The following is a 21,095-nucleotide window of genomic DNA, read 5'->3' as shown; positions in this document are numbered from 1 at the left end:
GTCTTATCTTCGATTCTCATTTAGAAATAACTTTTATGACTGGTGAACTGATGATGGGATGGATGGTAGGTAAACAATAGACAATGGAGATTTCGACCTCCTTGAATACGAAATGCCAGATATTCCTTTACAAATCGGTAAGTATAAAACTTGAATACTAAAATACTCACCTCAATAAATTGCTTGCATGATATACAAAGGCGTATCACATAAATATCATTGTGTATGTGACATAGTACTTTGTACCTATTATAAAGTATATAAGCGTAAATATAATAACTTGATACTTTGATATTATGAAGTATAAGTACCGTATTTTATATATTTTTGTAACTATAGACTACGATATGTTATTAATTTTATACAAAAAAAAAAAGAAAAAAGACAATTATCGATTTTTCTTTTCCCCGCCCTAGGTTTGAACGCGTGCTACAACGCTGATAAAGTAGATTATTTTCGTGAGTTACTTCGACTGGGAGCGTGGCGTCTCCTGTAATCCGGCTACTCGGAGGTCGGGTTCGGAGGATGGTTTGAGGTCGGGAGTCCTGATGCTGAGTGGCTCATGTTGACTGGACGTCCACACTAAGCCCGGTATTAATATGGACCCCCCGGAGGAGTCTGGGGGGTGCAGGTTAACTAAGGAGGGGCGAACCGGGCCAGGGGGGAAACCCAGCAGCCAAAAGTCCCCGTATCGGGCAGTAGTGGGATAGCGGCCGGGAGTGAGTGCTCAGTAACAGCCTGACCAATACAATCAGACCCGATCCTTTTGCCTCAGGAATACTTACTTATCTAATTGAGTAATTACTTATCTATTTATTTTACGTTACATTACTTCGAAATGTATTGTCTGCTGTTCCATGGAATTTACTTAATTGGTGAAGAAAATGGTTTTATAGGAAGATAATATCATCATCTCAACCGGCACACTATTGAGCATTCCTTGGTCTGGTGGTCTTGGGATTGGGTCTACTCTCAGCATAAGAGTTTGTTAGGTCATAGTTCAACACGCTGGCCAAATGTGGATTGGAAGACTTCACACGTCTTTGAGAACATCATATAGAATTCTAAAAAATACAGGCTTCCTTCACCGTTAAAGTCCATGATAGCAAGTGATATTAAATTGCTTAAGTATAAAAAATATAGATACAATACCTCCCTGATTTATAAAAGTTGCATCTATCCCATCAGCCTTGCGTGGCTTTGCTTTAGGTTAACCCTAACTAACGGTAATTGCCAAGAAAAGGGTTAACCTTACTGAAAATGACTAGGTATTAGGTAACGTAGCAAGTTGATTAATCTGAATTTTATCGATGCACTTCAACCCGTACTTGAGAAAGGCAAAAACAATAATATTATTCACGGATCAAAAACGCCTCAAAACAAAACATACCTATTAAGTAAGTATCTGATAAAAATACAAAATACTAGGTATTTGGTGAGTGGGAAAATACTAAAACTGTTATGATTGATATTAGCTTGTTTATACAAACGATAGTAATAAATACATTAGTTGAGTGCTTACTGAATATTGTATAAGGTGCATTGGGGCAATTCCGATAGAAATTTCTGCGAGATGACTAGAGGTGAACATTTCATTTGATTATTTGGGAATGCTTTATTTTACGATTCTAACTGTTTTAGATCTGCACAGATATTGAAAAGCCTTTGAAAAGCATAAATTATATTTTTAAATATATCGTTGCATTTGCTAAAGAAAGTGTTTTAAATAAAGAACCATATTTTTGGGTTATAATGGATAATTGCGAACTATCGCGGGGTAATTCCGGAAGAACTCAAAAGTCGCCTTTATTGCATTTCAGCCAGAGTTTACATTACATTTTCCATCGTAATTGCCCCATAGATTTTGATATTGTAAGTTTTTTAAATAATAACCGTTAACTTGAATTCCTATAACTTTGTATTACGGAATTACCCCAGAAAAACCTTGATGTTCAGACATACGTGACAGTGGTTCTCAACATATCATTTAAGATTTTAGGAAATTTACAACTGCACGATGAATAAAAAAAGTTATTTTTAAGTACTTACTTATTTTCTTAATGTCTTTTAAAGAATGTCAATAATAAAATAAAACAAAAATTCAGTGAGATCAACTTTTATTTTTATAAGTAAGTACGTAATGATGTAGATATTCTTAGCATATGCGGTAAGCTCCCCATTTCTTACTTTCTGTATGGCAGTGGCTAAATCTTGAGAAGTGTATGTTTTATTTTTCTTTTTTAAATAAGTACGAGGCATGATGACACTGAAAAAAGAAATAACTTTTGTCAACACAAAAAATGCAATAATTAAGCAATAACTGAGGAATACCATAGACATACAACTGCAGAACCGTTATACACCATTCAGTGTATTAAGGGGAAAAAATGGTTACGGTTTTGAAATCGGTATCCATAATAAGGGATTGTGAGAGGCGGGGGGGAGGGTATTTTTTGAAAAGTGGGGGTGACTCTACACTTCTCCCTCATCACTCCTCACCTCTCACAACCCCCATTATGGAAACCGATTTCAAACCCAATCCAAAAAAATAACTAGCAAAGTCGACATGGTACAAAACAAAGTTAAGAATTTTAATTAAACCCCGACCTAACTTTCATCACACATATCTAAGAGCATTCCCATTAATTCACCTTTCAAAGAAAACAAAAAAAATTAAAATCCGTTCATCCGTTGGGCAGCTACGATGCCACAGACACACCACACACACATACAGAAACGTCAAACTCATAACATTCCGTCATTTTTACGTCGCGGGTCAATAAAACGATACACTTTGAGAACTATTGGCAATTACAGTAGGAAAACGTAAGTGGGGTTATTGCGAAACAATCATATCGAAATAAACCCGGAGGGGTAAATCAGAAAAAAAATAAAAAACACAGTTGGAACCTTATATTCCTATTATCATTAAGCACAAAACAAAAATCTATCATAAAAACAAACAAACATTGAAATAACTTACCAGGATTTCGAGAAAACTATCTTGGGGTTATTACGAATCACCAAAATTCGGCGCGAAATCACTTCTCTTGAATAATTTGACGACACTCGCGTGATGTTAGCGCGAGCGACTCGCAACGTCTCTGTCGCGACAAGTAAATCTAAGATGGCGCTTTGCCTAATGTTGCCAGCAGGAATATAATGCTGCGTTTGGTAGATTTTTTGCACTTTCGGAATATACCCATTTTCGAAATAGCCCCAATGCACCTTAGGTATTACCTACTGTACTGTACCTGACTGTGCAATATTCATTACTGCTAAAATTATAATATAATATGAACAATAATTATGTTGTTTTCTTTGTAATAAAAATATTCATTACATAAAACAAGTACCTACTTAATGCGTCAAAAATAAGAATCCTTCAGTATTTCTACATAATGTACCAGGAACTTATTTTACAAAATTCATTCCATAGACCATAATTGGTAAGCTCCCCCCCCCCCCTCCCCTACCCCTGGTTACGGCCATGATCCAACAGCGTTTACTGATGAGCCCCCAAAACCGCGGTCTAGATAAGAGCCTCAAAGCGTCAATCCCCTTACTAAACCACTACCAATCAGAGACAACGTACCTACTTATTTTACCAAGCCATCTCAAGTTTACAGTGTACCTACACGGAACGCAGAACTCTGAGGCCTGAACTAAACTCAGAACCGTTGACCGTTGTCAGACCGTTGGCGTTGAGATCGATTCCATAACGCAGCTATAATAAAAGCATAATCGTTCTAGATAACTGTAAATGCCTACCTACGTAATTTTGTAGTGGTCTGTTGCACGGATCATTTGGCTCGCGATGTCTATGAAGGGACGGCGGTCATCGCCCCAAGGGTCAACGCACCTGAATAGGATGGATGGATGGATGGAAATGGATGGATTTTATCAATGTTACCTAAAAGCCCCACTGCTAGACCTCGTCTAAGAAGAGTGGCACGAAACAACGAGAAAGCCAGATAGAAGAAAGAAGACGTCTTTCATTTATCTAAGTAGGTATACAGAAAATCTACGGACGATCCGGCGAAACCCAGCGCTCCATCGGTCACCGCTGTCCATCGGTCCATCCGATCGTCTATCTGTCAGCGGACTATATCTCGTGAACCGTTTTATGTAGTGAGTTGAAATTTTCATAGAATGTCTATTTCTATTTCCGCTGTAACAACAAATAATAAAATGGCTGCCATGATAATTAAAGTGTTATTTCTTGTACGATGGTACGGAACCCTTCTTGTGCGAGACCGATTCGCACTTGGCCTATTTTCGTACATTTTAATAATTATGATGTAAGTGGTAAACAGCCACACCTCCACCCACACCGCTAAATAAGAACATCATGTAATTTATAAATATCTAAACAATCGCACTTCAACCTTTATCATTGCTTTCCATAGGCATGATTTTCGCCAAGCGCAAGCCTATATCTTGTAATTTAAGAAAAAAACCGACTCTACGACAAGGTCAGAAAGGTGTGCAAAACTGCTGACGACATACATATAGGTACCTATGGACCGCCTAGAATCTAGATTCTTGATAAACTCAAAACTGTTAGCGCAGTATGTTACAGTGTCACAGGTTATCAGTTCCATAATACCTAGTATATAAACTAGGTTCCATAATAATTATGTAAGGCATTCTAATCATTGTAAACTTAGGGAAGAAAAATCTACAGTTTTACGTAATACGTAAAAAATCTCACTTTGACTTTACTCAGACTGTGTGGCTTTACTTACTCAGCAGTTTGTGTCGGGGGTTTTTCAAATTTTAAATTTAATTTTTACCCATCCCGAAATCGCCCAACGACGTTTTCACTACAATAATATTAATATTGATATCAGCCATATGCTTTTACGATATTAGTATCTAATCTGTGATCAATTAAACTTGGTGTAAAAGTTCGAAGTTCATTAGAAAAGTTAATATTCTATCTCTTTTCCCGTGTTTACTCGGTACAACGCTATAAATCTTACTAACAATATATGAAAAGCCGCATTTATATAACACGAGTAGAAAATAGAAAGTTTATTATTTATAGACGTGAGCTTTCTCGTAGCTTTGAGTTACGACTTATGTACGTATTATTAATGAAAACTACTTGGGGACAATAGAATGGTAAAATATTTAATACTATAGTATTAAATATTTTACCATTACCTACCTATAGGCAAAACACGAAAGGAATGGATGGAATAAAGAATCAAAACTTTATCATCACCATCATGATTAATTCATCACCGCCTGAGCACTGAGCACGGGTATCATATCAGAATGAGAAGGGCTTGGCCAAACTCTATTCTCGCTGGGTAAGTGCGGATCGGTAGACTTCACACATCTTATGAGAACATAACTGAGAACTATATAGGCATATATATATGCATGCAGGTTTGCTAGATTAAGTACTTAAAACACACATGACTCCGACAAGTTAGTGGTGCGTCCCGAGCTCGAACCCCCGACATCCAGAATAGAGAATGACTACGCATTGTACAATAAAAAAGATTCCGACGAATTGAGAACCTCCACCTTTTTTTGAAGTCGGTTAAAAACAGATAACAACTGGGCTTACTTATTTAATCCTATCCTAAGATACGCGCAAATCACCATGTTGCAACTGCAGATTAGACTACTTGTTTTGCGATCACTGTGCCAGAATTTTAGCCATTCATTAAGGTAATAAATGTTAAATTCTACCGAAAATTTAACCCAGGCCACGCCTCCCACTTAAAGCCACCACTGCACAAGGGAGATCGTCCAATCCTCGTGATGTTACAGTATATTTTATCGATGACAGCACTCGGCAGTGATCTCACTTAGTGACTAAGTTATGTCTTGGCAACACCCTAACCTGAAAGGAGTTTCAAAAGCTCTGTAGTTGTGCCTAGCTGCATTTTCTACGCTTCAGTAGGACGGCTTTACGCCAAAAATGGGAACTGCCTGATAAAACTTTTACATCTGGCACAGAATATAGATAATTGGCACGAAAAGCGGACCACAAAATACCAAAAAAAATGTTGGACACTGCGTACTGATACCTAATTTAGTTTTATTATTTGAAGTTGAACCAATGAAGTACTGAACCAATCGCAGTATTATAATGAGTTTCCTGAAGCAACACGGTGGTCAAGCACTAAAACTATCGCTCTACATTCTCTGTGAGTAAAGACAACCAGTTTTTTGGCGGAAAATGTTTAGTTAATTCGTGTAACTTGAGAGAGACAGTGAGTGGCTTCATTAGTAACTAATGAGCAATAAATAGACTGTAAATTATTAAGTTTGTATTATTATCCTTAAAACTGTACACAAACAATGTAATTAATCTTCTAAATGGCATGACCTATTGCTTGCCAGATTTGATCGTCTTTTCCTTCTTTCTTGTGTCTTTGCACGAGGAAAGTTGCGTCACAACTCACAGTTATAGCCGGATATTTTTAAACCCCTTCTTTATCGCAAATTCATGTCAAACTTTGCCAACATAAAAGATTTCAAAAGATTAACCTAACTATGTGACTGATCTATCAACATTCAACACAGCTCCAAACATTGGGGTTTGAACTTTAAAAACTTAAAATTTTGAAACTCATTACGAATACTTTATCAATCTTTTGAATACGATGACCTATTTGTTACAGACAGAGTGACTTTTCCTTCTTTCTTTATCTTATTCGCACAAGGAAAGTTGCATCCCAGAAGCCGGATCTTTTTAACCCCGTTCCGATCGCACGCGCACCTCACTCGCAAGCTCGCATCCGTGGCCCGCACCCGTTAGTGAAAACATCGACAACTTTATTTATTTTTTATCAATTTTAATTGATTATTTTTTTATTCGCAATGTATAAATCGATTATCGTTTTGTGTGTTATGTGCGTTGTTTTGATTGGTGAGTGTATTGTTTTTATTTATTTTTTATAAGGGAAACCAGAAGTTGTAAACCTTTCGAAAAAGAATGCGCATTGAAATTTTTTTCTTTAAAAAATTCTTAATGTTCTAATTGTACTCTTTAAAAATTCAGAAATACTTACATATTTAAATCTCCTAAATCTTAAGTAGCGAAATTATTTCATAACCTAAAAAAGCTTGTCGACCTCAAAACTTTGTTAGTTGCAGCAGTTTGCTTTCAGAAAACTAAACAATTAAGACAACCACACAATCATACAAAGATGTAATTGTATACATACATAAATAGCAGCAAAATAGACAGTATCCGAAAATTTAGAAAAATCTTGGACTTATTATACCTACAAATATATCTATCTAGCTGTAAATACTTCTAGTATTTAGTACTACTAGATACATCTATACATATAATAAAATTGTAGAAAAGTGGTGTCTGTACAATGGAAATATATAAAAAAAAAAGTAGCAGGGGTTGTTATTATATCGATGCCGAACCCGAAATTGTAATTATTTTTTTTTGTCTGCTTGTCTGTTTGTCTGTTTGTCTGTGTGTTTGTGCACGCTAATATCAGAAACGGCTTATTCGATTTAGATACGGTTTTCACTAATATATTGTAGTAAGCTTCACTTAACATTTAGTGTTTATTTCATGTCAATCGGTTCATAAATAAAAAAGTTATGTCAATTTAAAGAATCACGGCGAACATTTTTAACGTACAGAGTACGTACTACACGCCTCGCGCCTGAGCGTCCGTGCTGCCCGAAAAGTCACTATTCCACGCGAACGAAGTCGCGGGCACAGCTAGTATATTAATACGAACAGAAGAAGTTAAAGCATTCCGCTAGGTATATTACAAAGTTATAAGAGAATATATTATTATGGACCAAAATAGACTTCCACTTCACTTGATTATAAAACAACGGTTAAGACCAGACAAGAACCAGTTCAGATAATTTCGCAAGCGGCGAGGCCGATCAAAAAGTAACAAAAGTAATGGAATGCATGGGTTAAAAAGTCAAGATAAAGGGCAATTTCAGGGGTACCTACATAAACAAAAGTACTATAATCTTGAATTAGATTTCAGCTAAAATTATACTGTACATAACTTTAACTAAGAAGGTACAAAAAAGGTTTTCTGTAATTTTACAAAACCGTACACGTGAAGAGGTGGTACTAATTCTGTTAGACATTTGCAATCTCTGAATTAAACTGAAATTATAGGAATAAATAAATTGCTATCGTTTTACAATGTACCCTGCGCAAAAGGGTAGTAATAAATGTTAATGTCAATTTAGTTTAATTTAGCTAGTATTAGAAAATTGATAGAAATGTGGGCCAGTGTCCCAAAAGTAATTAATTTAGCGTGCAATTTTAACTTATTACCCTCTACCGATGTCAATCGGTTTCCTAGTGTTAACAATAAATACTATAGATGATACAAAAGTTTATGTATATTACACGTTTACAATCACCATTAAAATCCTCGTTGCAGGCATCCGGCCTGAATGCAATTAAGTTGATAGAGCTTTTAACTCGTATTATTTGATTTTACGACTAGGTGTTCACTTAAATGCTTATTAAAATAATATTCACCATCCATACTCCATACTAATAATATAAATGCGATAGATAGTGTGTCTGTCTGTCTGACTGATCGATTTTGATGAATTCAGAGATAACTTGTATCCCGGGGATGGGCATAAGCTTCTTTTTATCCCGAAAAATGAAAAAGTTCCCCCAGGATTTTTGAGAGACTTTATCCAGACGGGCAAAGTACCAGTCATCATTTATTTGGCACAGAGATGGCTTTCCTCTTGGACAAGGATGCATTTCTTTGTATACGGGAAAATCTAAGAGTTCCCTTGGGATTTAAAAAAATACTAAATCTACGAGAATGAAATCGCGGCAATCAAACATACAACCACTTTCATTGAAGGAGCTTTACAAGGTCCTAATATAATTTAATGAACTTGCCGGAGAAATGGTGAGTTAGGTATGAGTGGGAGGTCCTGGATTCAATTTCCGGTTGGGTTCATTTGAGATTTTATTATTTGGTGGGAGCGTTTGAAGTTTTCGGTTATGGCGAGTTACCACCCCTCCAGAATTGGGGGCATGGTTTAATGAATGTCATGCCCTTCTCAACTTTTTTCATCTAAGCTGCGTCATCACTTATCACCAGATGAGATTGCATTGCGCAGTCAAGAGCTCACGTCTTGTCGACTTACTTTTCGATTAATCAAAATACGAATTATACCTCACTATAACAAATCAACAATCTTCGTAATTTTAAATGCATTTTATAATCAAACGTTTATCATATTTGTCGTGGTTTGCAAATAATGAAAAATATGAATTCAATGCAAAAATCTTGCTAACCTTTAGGTTCATAAAAAACCTCGTGATTCAAGTGTTAGTTTTTGAGAATTATCTCCAATTAACGGTTAAAATCTCTGCAGCAATCTCGTAGATAAAGCTTTTTATCAAGTATCTACAAGAATTTACGAGGCAAATAATTTTATGGATGACGCAAATTGAAAGCGTCCGCTCAGTTTTACCTAACAACAAATGTTATACTTAGGTACCTAACTTAAACTCAAAATATGCACATACCAAAACAATGACTTTTAATGAAAAAGTATAGTTACCAACTTAATGTAAAAACCTTCGATCGATCGAATAAATCTTCTTAAATCAGGATAGTTTTTGTTTAATAAAATAAAATGGCCAATTATATATAACACGCAAAAAGCTTTAGCTAATCAAGCGGTTTAGCTATACTTATTTAGTTATTCAGGTTTCAAGTCACGATTGAATCCGTGGATAAGTCGTGATAATCTTTTCCGCGGTCGTGCGCCTACGCAGCATCATTTATCGCAAAATATCTAAGCGTTCATTTAAACTCTATTGTATTGTATTCAACAATAGCGCAACATTTTACCATATGAAATGAATGAAATAGTTTATTTCTTTGAATATGGGAAGACAAGGTGTTTAAACAGTACAGAGTTAATCCAAAATAATATCCAGTCAGGAAACACTGATATAACAATTTTTCGGGTGTCGGTGTTGGCTGGCGGGCGTGCTCTGCCTTTTTGGAGTAATGTTTTTTTGTTAAAACTGACTGGAAAGCGCTCTAAGGGGGTGCCGTGCGTCTGTCGGCGAGCGCCGGCACAGACGGGTCCATACTTGTATAGTTTAACTAACTTGTTACAAATAACTACAAACTTGACATTGGCTAATCTTAAAATAAATTTTTCGACAAATTTCAATCACAATAAGATCCAAAAAAGCCTACACATGACTTCACATAGTAGTATCAGAGACAACCACCTAAATACTTTTACAATGCATGCCATACATATTTTAGCGAATATTATTAATAACAGATAACAGTACTAAATCATTTAACCACACAATTTTACTACCTAGGAATACGTGTAAACATAGGCGACTGCTAGGTATATAAAATGATATAAAATATTCACGCCAAATCAACAATTAATAAATCATTCAGCCCAATTATCCGATATCCGAGAAACAAGCCAAAACTGAACCACGCCAAGGCTACGCATACGTACCTACTACCTATTATTATAAGACAAAAAATATCCTACCTACCTATAGGTTTTCCAAGCTTATACCTACGCATCCTTTAGAGATTGTATGTAATAATATCTATAAACGAGTAATGATATCATCGTTATTCTAAGAAAAGTATATAAAGGTATAAAACTGAAAAGCTTTTTATGCTTTTTACCGACAACGTCTGGAATAAAATTGATGGGCTCGCAAAAAAACTGTTTTCGCTTAGGGCGAGTGCACATTAGGAAAACTTTTAGCTGGTAGCGCGAGCAGTTTTTTGCCATACAGATTGAGCTTTTTAATAACGTTCTGTTATTCTTGCGTAGTCCCCTTCAACTTTGAGTTTCGTGACACTTGAGATAAAACTCTATTTACGATCTTGTGCCACTTGGCTTGATTAGCTGCCAATGTGAATCAACCCTTACTTTCAATAGCCAGCGTGGCATACCGCATGGCGAATTATTACTAGCCCATCAAAGCAATTGCAGGTCTTCAGGCATAAAGCAGTGTACATAAAATATTTTCTACTGCTTCCAATGTCTCAACTATCCTTCTCGTTGGGAAATTATCGGAAAATTATGGATGATGTTCAAATAGGTAAGATATTCTTTCAATGAGTTTACATAGAACTAATTATAATTTTTTACTAGCTTAAGCCCGCGATTTTATCTTTTTAATTTTTAAATATTTATTTCAAACCTCTATTTTACCCCTAAGGGTTGAAATTTCAAAAATCCTTTCTTAGCGAATGTATACCTCCTAATAATTATCTGAATGCCCAGCCAAGATCCGTCCAGTAGTTTGAGCTTGCGTTAATATAGTTCAGTCACTCACCTTTTTCCTTTGTTTTGGTTGACTCAACGAAAAAGACGAAAAAAAGAGTGGAGAGCTTTAGGAATTTTGGCCTTTAGATAACTACTTAATTTAAAAATAGTGCATTAATGTGGACGATTAATCGCTCTTTAAAATCAAATGTGCACCAATCCTTATAAACCTCTAGTAATAAAAATCAAGTTTTTAACTCTATTAGTAATACAATGCTCTGAAAGCTTTTGGTGAAGGTTAAATGATGTGAAGTCAGCACGCAATAGAATCGCGATGATATTTGCAGGACAGTCATAGCGGGAGTCGGAATCTATCTATACTAATAAATAAAATTGGAGTGTCTGTAATTTCGAAATAACTACCGCATATTAAGGTCATATGGTTATTTGAACGATACTATAACTGAATCACACGTTTTTAAAATTTTTGTCTGTCTGTCTGTCTGTCTGTCTGTTTGAAAAGGCTAATCTTGGGAACGGCTGAACCGATTTTGACGGGATTTTCACAGACAAGTAGAGAATTGACCACGGAGTAACATAGGCTACTTTTTTAACCGACTTTCAAAAAGGGAGTTGCGTTTTTCTACCTATGTACACCGAAATGTCCGAGGTTTCTGAACCGATTTGCGTCATTTCTTTTTTAATCGATAGAGGAACTTTGCGACATTGTTTCATAAAGGAGTCCAACTCCTCAATCCACGCGGGCGAAGCTGCGGGCATCAGCTAGTTTTATAATAATGCAAAAACAAACACGATCAACCTGTTCCGAGTCCGAGTCGGCCACACACCAACGAACAGGACAATGACTTTTATTATACCGTGGAACCACAATGATAACTTCATGCTTTTAACATAAGGACACAATTCATATTAATTTATCACTACCCATATTACAAACTAGCTGACGCCCGCGACTTCGTCCGCGTGGATTTAGGTTTATCGAAATCCACGCGGAACTCTTTGATTTTCCGGGATAAAAAGGAGCCTATGTCCTAATCTAGGACATTATCTATCTCCATTCCAAATTTCAGCCTAATCCGTCCAGTAGTTTTTTGTGTGAAGGAGTAACAAACATACACACACACACACACACGTACACACATACACACAAATTTTCGCCTTTATAATATTAGTGTAATAAGTGTGATTAGTGTGACACGAGAGTTTGTTGGTTTGTCCTTCAATTACGCCGCAACTGAGCAACGGATCGACGTGATTTTATACATGGTAGTAGCTAAAGACCTGGTGAATGCCATAGGCTACCTTTTATCCCGGTAAATCAAATAGTTCCCAGGGGAACCACGCGGATGAGTCTCGGACGTAATCTAGTCAAATATGGATACCTATAGTGAAATTGTGTCTATCTGTCTGTCTATTTAAGTTGTCTAAGGCGCAGAACCGATCTTGGTGAAATTTGTCACAGACACAGCTTGCATTCTGGAGATGGACATATCAGTTTTTACCGCGGGAAAATATCTTAGATCCATCTCATAAGTAGGTACAAGAGTTAAGTTTGAATATGTAAGTTACCTATATAAATCTCGTATTAAAAATGGGCTATTTTTTTTGTATAGGTAACTAAGATGAATTATTTATTTTGATAGATGAATGTGAACTATTTGTAGTTATTTGAAAACGTGCTTAATTTTGTTCTTTGGCTTTGAAGTTAATTTTTATGTAAAGTAAATAAGCTACTTTATCCACCAAAGCTTCAAGATACAAAAGCGATACAAATGAGTACCTATAGATTGAGTATAGACTTTATATCGATAAGTACCGACCATCAAGTAAATCTAGTCCTTTAGAGCCATCGTAATAACTTAACTGCATAATCATTTGCTGGTTATTCTCGGCAACATCAAGTTTACAACTTAAAAGCCTGTTCCCAAGCTATCAGAACATTATGTAGATGTAATACTTTACCTGATAACATTATAAAGTTGTGCTTCATTTACCTACGTTGCAACATTGCGGCATGCTACGTGCTACGGGGCCGCATGGTACAATAATTCAAATGCAGCAAGAATCGTTGGCAGACTATCGTACTTTATTCTAATTTTAAAGGTGAACACTTGAACTGATCTGCAACTGAACTGCGCGTCGCGGCAGCGCGCTGCACGATATTCTCTCCAGCCGCGACGCGCGTACCGCGTGGCGCGGCACTGCCGTTCAGTTGCAGTTCAGTTCGAGGTGCGATGTTATCGCGGCATAAATATAATTATAAATTTTATGCAGCATGCCAACAATTCTATAGATGACGTTGAAAATTAGTCTATTCTATTTTATGCCGCATGTTAAATTAATTCTTCCATTTGTAGCATGCTGCATTGTCGCATGTTGTTGCTCCGGCGTTAAAAGTGCTTTGTAGCTACTGCTGCTGCGTTTGTAGTACCTACTTACCTTTAACTAAAGCTTTTTAAATCACACTATCACACTAATATTATAAAGGAGAAAGTTTGTATGTGTGTGTGTGTGTGTGTGTGTGTGTGTGTGTGGGTGTATATGTTTGTTACTCCTTCACGCAAAAACTACTGGACGGATTGGGCTGAAATTTAGAATGGAGATAGATTATACCCTGGATTAGCACATAGGCTACTTTTTATCCCGGAAAATCAAAGAGTTCCCACGGGAATTTTAAAAAACATACATCCACGCGAACGAAGTCGCGGGCATCAGCTAGTCTGTTGATATGTATTTTAAAGTCTGACCATAATTATATCAAACACTTGGTCACTAAGTATATTATGGTCTTGCCATGGTCTAGTTCCACGAGTTTTCCACATTATGGCGAGGTAATTTATTTATTTTTCTGGTCAGGCTTTAATTTATTTACATAGTAAGCGTGCCAAATTCCGATAGAGTATTCGACACTTTAGAAGTTTAAGTTACCTGATACAAAACAAACTTGCTTGAACAAAAGAGACTCAAGGCGAATTGCAATAACTTTTTACGGCAATTTGCCTATCTGTAGGATCCACACAAAATAAACCGCTCGGTGACCGCACGATATAGCTCTGTCTAGACGGCTTCTTATGCGTTTAAAGCAATTAAATAGGAAGGTATCACTTGCTTTGACGGTGAAGGAAAACATCGCTAGGAAGCCTGCATGCCTGAGAGAGTGCTCCATTTTTCTCAAAGAATTCTGCCAATCAGCACTTGGCAAACATGGTGATTGGTGGTGCTACAACCTAAACCCTTCTCATTCTGAGGACACCTGTGCTCATTGTGGTCCGGCGATAGATGTGATGATAGTAGTTGGAGGGAGGCCGGAGAAAGGCTTCGGCCGTGGCTAGTTACCACCCTACCGGTAAAGCCATGCTGCCAAGCGATTTAGCGTTGCGACGATGCCGTATAGAAACCAAAGGGGTGTGTGGGTTTAATAAAAACTGCCATTAACCTTCCAGGTTAGCCCGCTTTCATCTTAGACTGCATCATCACTTACGACCAGGTGAGATTGCAGTCAAGGGCTAACTTGTATCTGAATATTATAAAAATAAGGATCAGACTTGATAACATTCTATTAGAACTAATCTATTGAGATACTAATCTGTTGAGAGTTGAGACATTAGTTAGGTACCTATTATACTAGCTAGGTAGATATTGCCTATTCAGAATCTAGGCCAGCAGATAACCAATTGGTGAAAGATGTTGAATGTATGAACAAAATTATCTTCACGAAGTCTGCAGTCAAATGTGAACCTTAGTATATTGATTTGGAGATTACAATCGCGTATGATGTATCATGTATTTACAGAACATTATTGTGGTCAACCTCTCAAGAGTACTGACTAATGGACTAAGAGCCAGCAATCATGGCAACCTCCAGCCAGTGAAGGGCGTCAGGCAGGGGGTTGCCACGACACTGTATCGCAAAACATAGCGTGATTTCCAAGACGTACCGATTACTATTCCGAAGAAAATATTTAAGAAATTAGACTTTATACTTAGACGTAAGATTTTATTCAAATTCAAATTCAAATTCAAAATGTTTTTATTCAATTAGACTTTTACAAGTTCTTTCGAATCGTCAAAAGCATCTACCACTGGTTCGGAATGCCTTTCCTACCGAGAAGAACCAGCAAGAAACTCGGCGGTTGCTCTTTTCAAAGATTTGATATACAATATTATGCCATGTATAAAAGCAATTGAAGTCCTGCGCATTGCTGGAGCGAATCGAAGTTCAAATCCACGCTTTTTTATCATTTACATAATCTTCGATAGTATAATATGCTTTTCTCAAGAGCATATTTTTAATAGATTTTTTGAACCTGTGTAAAGGCAAGTCCAAAATTGACTGAGGAATTTTGTTATAGAAGATTATACCCATTCCCACAAATGACTTTTGGACCTTCCTGAGACGGAGCGTAGGAGTCGCAAGCCTGTTACGGTGTCTAGTCAGCCTGTTGTGTAGATCGCCAACCTTCTTGTAACTAAGAATATTTTGTCTTACAAAAATTATGTTGTTGTAAATATATTGAGAGGCTACGGTAAGGATACCTATTTCCTTAAATTTTTCTCGAAGTGAATCGCGTGGTTTTAAGTTATAAATTGCGCGTATTGCCCTTTTTTGTAATACAAAAATTCTCCCAATATCTGCCGCTCTACCCCATATTAAGATTCCATAAGACATAATACTATGAAAATAAGCAAAATATACTATCTTTGCGGTCTCCACGTCAGTTAATTGTCGAATCTTTCTAACCGCGTAAGCAGCAGAGCTTAGTTTGCCAGCAAGAGTTGATATATGGGTGCCCCATTGCAGCTTCGCATCTAAGGTTATCCCCAAAAATGTAGTAGTCTCTTCTATTTTCAAAATATCATTATTTATCATTAAATTAATGTTACTTGTGTTCTTGGTATTGGGCAGTGCGAATTCAATACACTTAGTTTTTTTTGCATTTAAAAGTAGATTATTTACAGTAAACCAGTGAGTTACCTGAGATATGGCACCATTTATATCGTCAAAATTGACCTTATTTCTATCGACTTTAAAAATCAAAGACGTATCGTCAGCAAATAGTACGATATCGCAAATATTTTGGACTACATATGGTAAATCGTTTATGTATACTAAGAACATGAAAGGACCTAGAATAGAGCCTTGAGGAACACCCATTAGTGAGGCTGATCCGGATGACTTCACATCATTCACACATACTGTTTGAATACGATCACTAAGATAGGACGCAATGAGACCAAGCGCAGTGTCTTTGATTCCATAGTGGCTCAATTTAACTAAAAGAGTCTCGTGCTCAACGCAATCAAATGCCTTGGATAAATCACAGAAAATACCAATGGCATTCTGTGACCCCTCCCACGCATTGAATATATGCTTTAACAGCATTGCGGCCGCGTCGGTTGTTGATCGACCTTTATATACCTTTATTACCCGTTATCTCCCAAAGCCACCATGATCCAAACTTCATAGTCGCTAAGCGTTCCTCCCTGTGCTAGGGACAATACGCAGAGAAACTTTCAGCTTTTATAAAATAACTAAAGTCTGGCACGTGCTGGCTCTCTCACTATAGGTACTTACAGTTAGTGTTTTGACAAGCAAAAACTCAGCCTCGCGGCTATGGACCGTTAGATGAAAGTCGCGTACGTCCGCTCCAATGCTTTTAACAGCATTTTATCACCAACAGTGCACACTACCGAAAAATCTGAACAAGGGAAACCAGCTCATATCGCTTCGACAGAAGAATGATTTATGCCTGCTTTAATTTGTAAAATACTAGCAAATATTTGTGTAACCGTACCTACGCAACACGTCGAAAATGTGATAGGTAACCGATATGGTAGAATCTTGAAATGTTCATCTCAAACGGAACAATTATTTATCGGTCATTGCACCATTTAATAACGTGAAAGTATTTTGAGCCAATGCTCGAATTTCTCTAATCAATATTAGAGAAATTAGACGCACGAAGATTAATATAATTGCATGTTGTGCATTAATATTTTTCAGGATTAGCAAGTCATTAATTGCTGTCGGAACTATTTGATTGATTAACTAATTTGCCTATTAATTATTCAATATATTGGTTGCTTTCTTCGTTTAATGTCTGCCATGGCCTTAAGCAAAGCGTGCATTAGGAATACAAACTGCAAGTCTGCTCAGGCAAGTCACTTGTACTAGGTGCCTAAACACTCGCAGCAAGTTAATTTCTGTAGGTTGAAGAAACTTTTTTTATAGATTACAAGTTAGCCTTTAACTAGGCGATCTCACTGATGGTGAGTGATGATACAGTCTAAGATGGAAGCGGGCTAACTTGGATGGAGTATGGAATATTTTATTAAACCCATACCTCTTATTGGTTTCTTACATGGCAACCTACCGGAACTTTTAAGCGCTTGGCGGCACGACTTTGCCGGTCGGGTGGTAAATAGCCACAGGAGTAAAGCCTCACGCCGACCAAAGACTATATTAGAAACTAGAGGATGCCAACGACTTCATCCGCGTGGATTTAGGTTTTTATAGATCCCGTGGGAACTGTTTGATTTTCCGGGATAAAAAGTTGCCTATGTCAATTACAGGGACGCAAGCTACCTCGGTACCAAATTCCAAACAAATCGGATTAAGCGGATGAGTTTTTGGGAATCCCGTGGGAACTCTTTGATTTTCCGGGATATAAGCTAACCCTGTACCAAATTTCGTCAGCATCGGTTAAACTGTTGGGCCGTGAAAAGGTAGCAGACAGACGGACAGACACACTTTCGCATTTATAATATTAGTATGGATTAAATAATATACGATGAAGATTATTATCGATTATTTCATAGTTAGTTTCACACGACATTATTTCATCTGACCGACTGATTTTATTGGCGACTGAAAAATTTGCCCTTGAAGCTTTCAGGTTCGATGTAGGGCCTTATTGGTTTTATTAATTTTTATCGAGTTTAATATTGTAACGTGTAACCTACATCAGTCACGGATTCACGGCTATTTATTATCATAATGTTACATAATTATTTAACTAGCATTAGTCGTGACATGTAAGTCAGAGTTAAGACCGCCGATAGATAGGCACCTATCCGTCGGGAGGTCAAACACGCACGCAGAGTGCAGACACATCGTGGATCGTAAATTCGCTGATAATAATATAATAATTAATTCAGATAAACCAAATCGGTCATCGGTGCTCGTTTGAACCGCTTTCTAGGGTTCGCACCCGAAGAGTGAAAACGGGACTCCTATGATTAAGACACCGCTGTCCGTCCGTCCGTCTGTCAGCGGGTTGTATCTTGGTACCGCAATAGGTAGAAAATGAAATTTTCACAGAATGTGTGCAAAAATTACCACTGCTATTACCACTTCCAAGTTGATCAGCTACCATCTTAGATTCCATCATCACTTACCACCAGGTGAGATCGTAGTGAAGGGCTAACTTGTATATGTATAAAAATATTATAAATGTCTTGCTTATCATACCTAGTATTTTAAAAAAACTGCCGGCCGTACTCGTAAAGCGAATCTGTCTTATATGGGGCTACATTAAGGTTAACATCAATGCCCAAAATGCCATAATTATCGCGATAACGCGTTAAACTGAGTGGCCACACTTGAACGGTTAACGTCTAATGCCAATTGAATTAGGGTTAAAACCTTCTAACGCCAAACGGCATTATGAATGCCGTTGTACGTTGATCGTGGCTACATCTACGTTTAACGGGAAACGCCGTTGAACATCGCGTTGTTGGCCGTTAATGTAGTCGGGCCGTTAAAGCGAATCTGTCCTAAAGCGTACAATTGGGCCATTCTGATATTTCAGACGACTTGAATGTGCAAAGGAGATAATGTTCACAAAACATAATGCGATTAATCAAATAGCGACGTCAATCTTCGTAGTTATTTAATCATCCAAGTATATAGGTCACGATATGTGATAACAAGTGGTATGCTACGCACATTGAAAAACTGCGCCTAATGTCCCTGTAGAGACCCTGACACAATTCACATTATCTATTAATTCTATTATAATAATATCATAATCTATCATAGTATTATCCCTAGAGAATAGAGATACAATAGGGCTGATGACTACTAGTCAAATCAGTGACTTTTTATCAAACGACAAAACGCTCGCTAGTCGTTACCTATATCCTATAAAATTTACTTTTACGCCCGTGTATAAAAATTAAAAATAAATAGTTTTAGTTAGTTTTACGTACATGTTATGTATGTCATGTATGTTATGTACATGAAAAATGAAATATTAACATAAATGTTTGTATCGGGCGGAGCATTCACCCCGGCAGAGACCAGACGGCCGGGGGTCAGGGCGACAAGTTGAAAAATCGGTGGACTATCCTATCCGAGTCTAGTAACACCGCCGAATTAATTGTTATCTTACTGACTGTAATATAATACATTCTGGTTAAAAAACCCACTATTCCCACTATAACCCACTATACTAAAAACTTCACTATAGTTATGGAACTTGTAACAAAACGTCTAGGCTTCAACGTCACTGGCAGGCGTCAAATGTTACCCACATTTGACGCTAGGTATGCTATGAAACGACTACTTTTCTTTTATTTCATGTCAGCCATAACCTATTTGACATATCTTCGATTCAGGATCAAACCGAAAGTTCCCGCACTCTAGTTTACTTTCCCAAACCTACATCTTGACGTATCTTGTCATAAAAATAACCGCAAACTTCTTTTTCAGAGGCGCGTCCAAAATGGCAGTACCTACCAGCAGTGCCGGGCTACGTGCCAGTGTACATCCAGAACGGTGACACACCGCTCGAAGAAATCAACCCTGACCTCGCTGAGGCCTTCCACGTCTTCCCAGCAGGCCGCAGCGTGGGGAAACAGGTCGACGCCGTCCCTGACACCCCAGAGTTAGCCGACCAACCACAACCCGACGAAGTCCCCGAACCAACCGACTCTAACGATAAATCCTATGGAAAGAAGCTTCTGGGCAAAAAGAAAGCAACCTCCGACATTGTGAAGCCAGTGGAACGTAGATAAGACTCTTTGTACTTAATTTAGTTTTAATTAACAAGTGAGATTATTACTGCTATGTCCACACTGTTTGTTTTGTCTGCGCTATTATTTTCGACTTGCAAATCTTCTAAACGTATTTAAGACGTTACGAACCAAACATACTAATATTATATCGTTATAGTGCATTCATTTTGAGAACGCACTCGCCATATTTGCTGTATGTGTCAACTATCTTGTCAAAAGTAACAGTGGGGTTAGTATGAGATTTTACATCTCATTAACCTCGATAGAATTCGAGCTCTTTCAAATGAAGTAAAAAATTCTGTACCACCGATTTTTATTTCGCAAGGTTCCCGATTGGAGCGCTGACTGAAGATGAATGAACGAATTTGAGCATTAAAACAATGCAGTTAAAGTTCATTTTACGTTCATCATAGCTTCAAATGCGCGACTCACGAAAAAAGCAGTGTGGACATAACTTAAGAGTTTGCAACGGAAGATCAAAGATCATCAAACTCATTCTAAGCTTGCCAATTAGCATAATATACCTACTTCCTGTTATTTATTTTTAAAACATTGTATTTAAGTATAATTTTAATTTTGCTACGCATTATACATGACCTGTAAACTTATTCGCGATTAAAATATAAATTACTAATTATTTTGTCTGCGTTTCATTTTTATCTGTGGGAAAACCGCGTACGACGTAGTATACTTTATAACTCTAATAAGTAATAACAAGTGATAATGTAATCTTAATGAATTTTCAGAATTATTTTTTTACATCGACCTTTAGTAATGTTAAATGAATCAGACCTAAAAGT

The 21,095-nt window shown here is 37.1% G+C and overlaps 1 protein-coding gene across 1 annotated transcript; it reads left to right on the top strand.

Moving 5' to 3' along the window:
- The first annotated feature begins 6,676 nt into the window (after nt 1-6,676).
- LOC123875033 lies at nt 6,677-20,935 on the top strand. Its single transcript, XM_045920682.1, has 2 exons — nt 6,677-6,892; nt 19,991-20,935. Exons 1-2 carry the CDS (start codon nt 6,844-6,846, stop codon nt 20,293-20,295), a joined length of 354 nt encoding a protein of 117 aa, XP_045776638.1. The 5' UTR covers nt 6,677-6,843; the 3' UTR covers nt 20,296-20,935.
- The last annotated feature ends 160 nt before the right edge of the window (nt 20,936-21,095 follow it).

Source organism: Maniola jurtina, chromosome 2, assembly GCF_905333055.1.
Source record: "Maniola jurtina chromosome 2, ilManJurt1.1, whole genome shotgun sequence".
Taxonomy (NCBI): Eukaryota; Metazoa; Arthropoda; class Insecta; order Lepidoptera; family Nymphalidae; genus Maniola; species Maniola jurtina.
The sequence above is the reverse complement of the archived record's forward strand: the minus strand, read 5'-3'. Positions and strand labels throughout refer to the sequence as shown.

What these genes read in the sequence shown, in the direction of transcription:
- LOC123875033 (XM_045920682.1), top strand. Translation starts at nt 6,844, where the DNA reads ATGTATAAATCGATTATCGTTTTGTGTGTTATGTGCGTTGTTTTGATT. An exon ending in TATGTGCGTTGTTTTGATTG is followed by an intron (nt 6,893 to 19,990) that starts GTGAGTGTATTG and finishes CTTCTTTTTCAG; the next exon opens with AGGCGCGTCCAAAATGGCAG.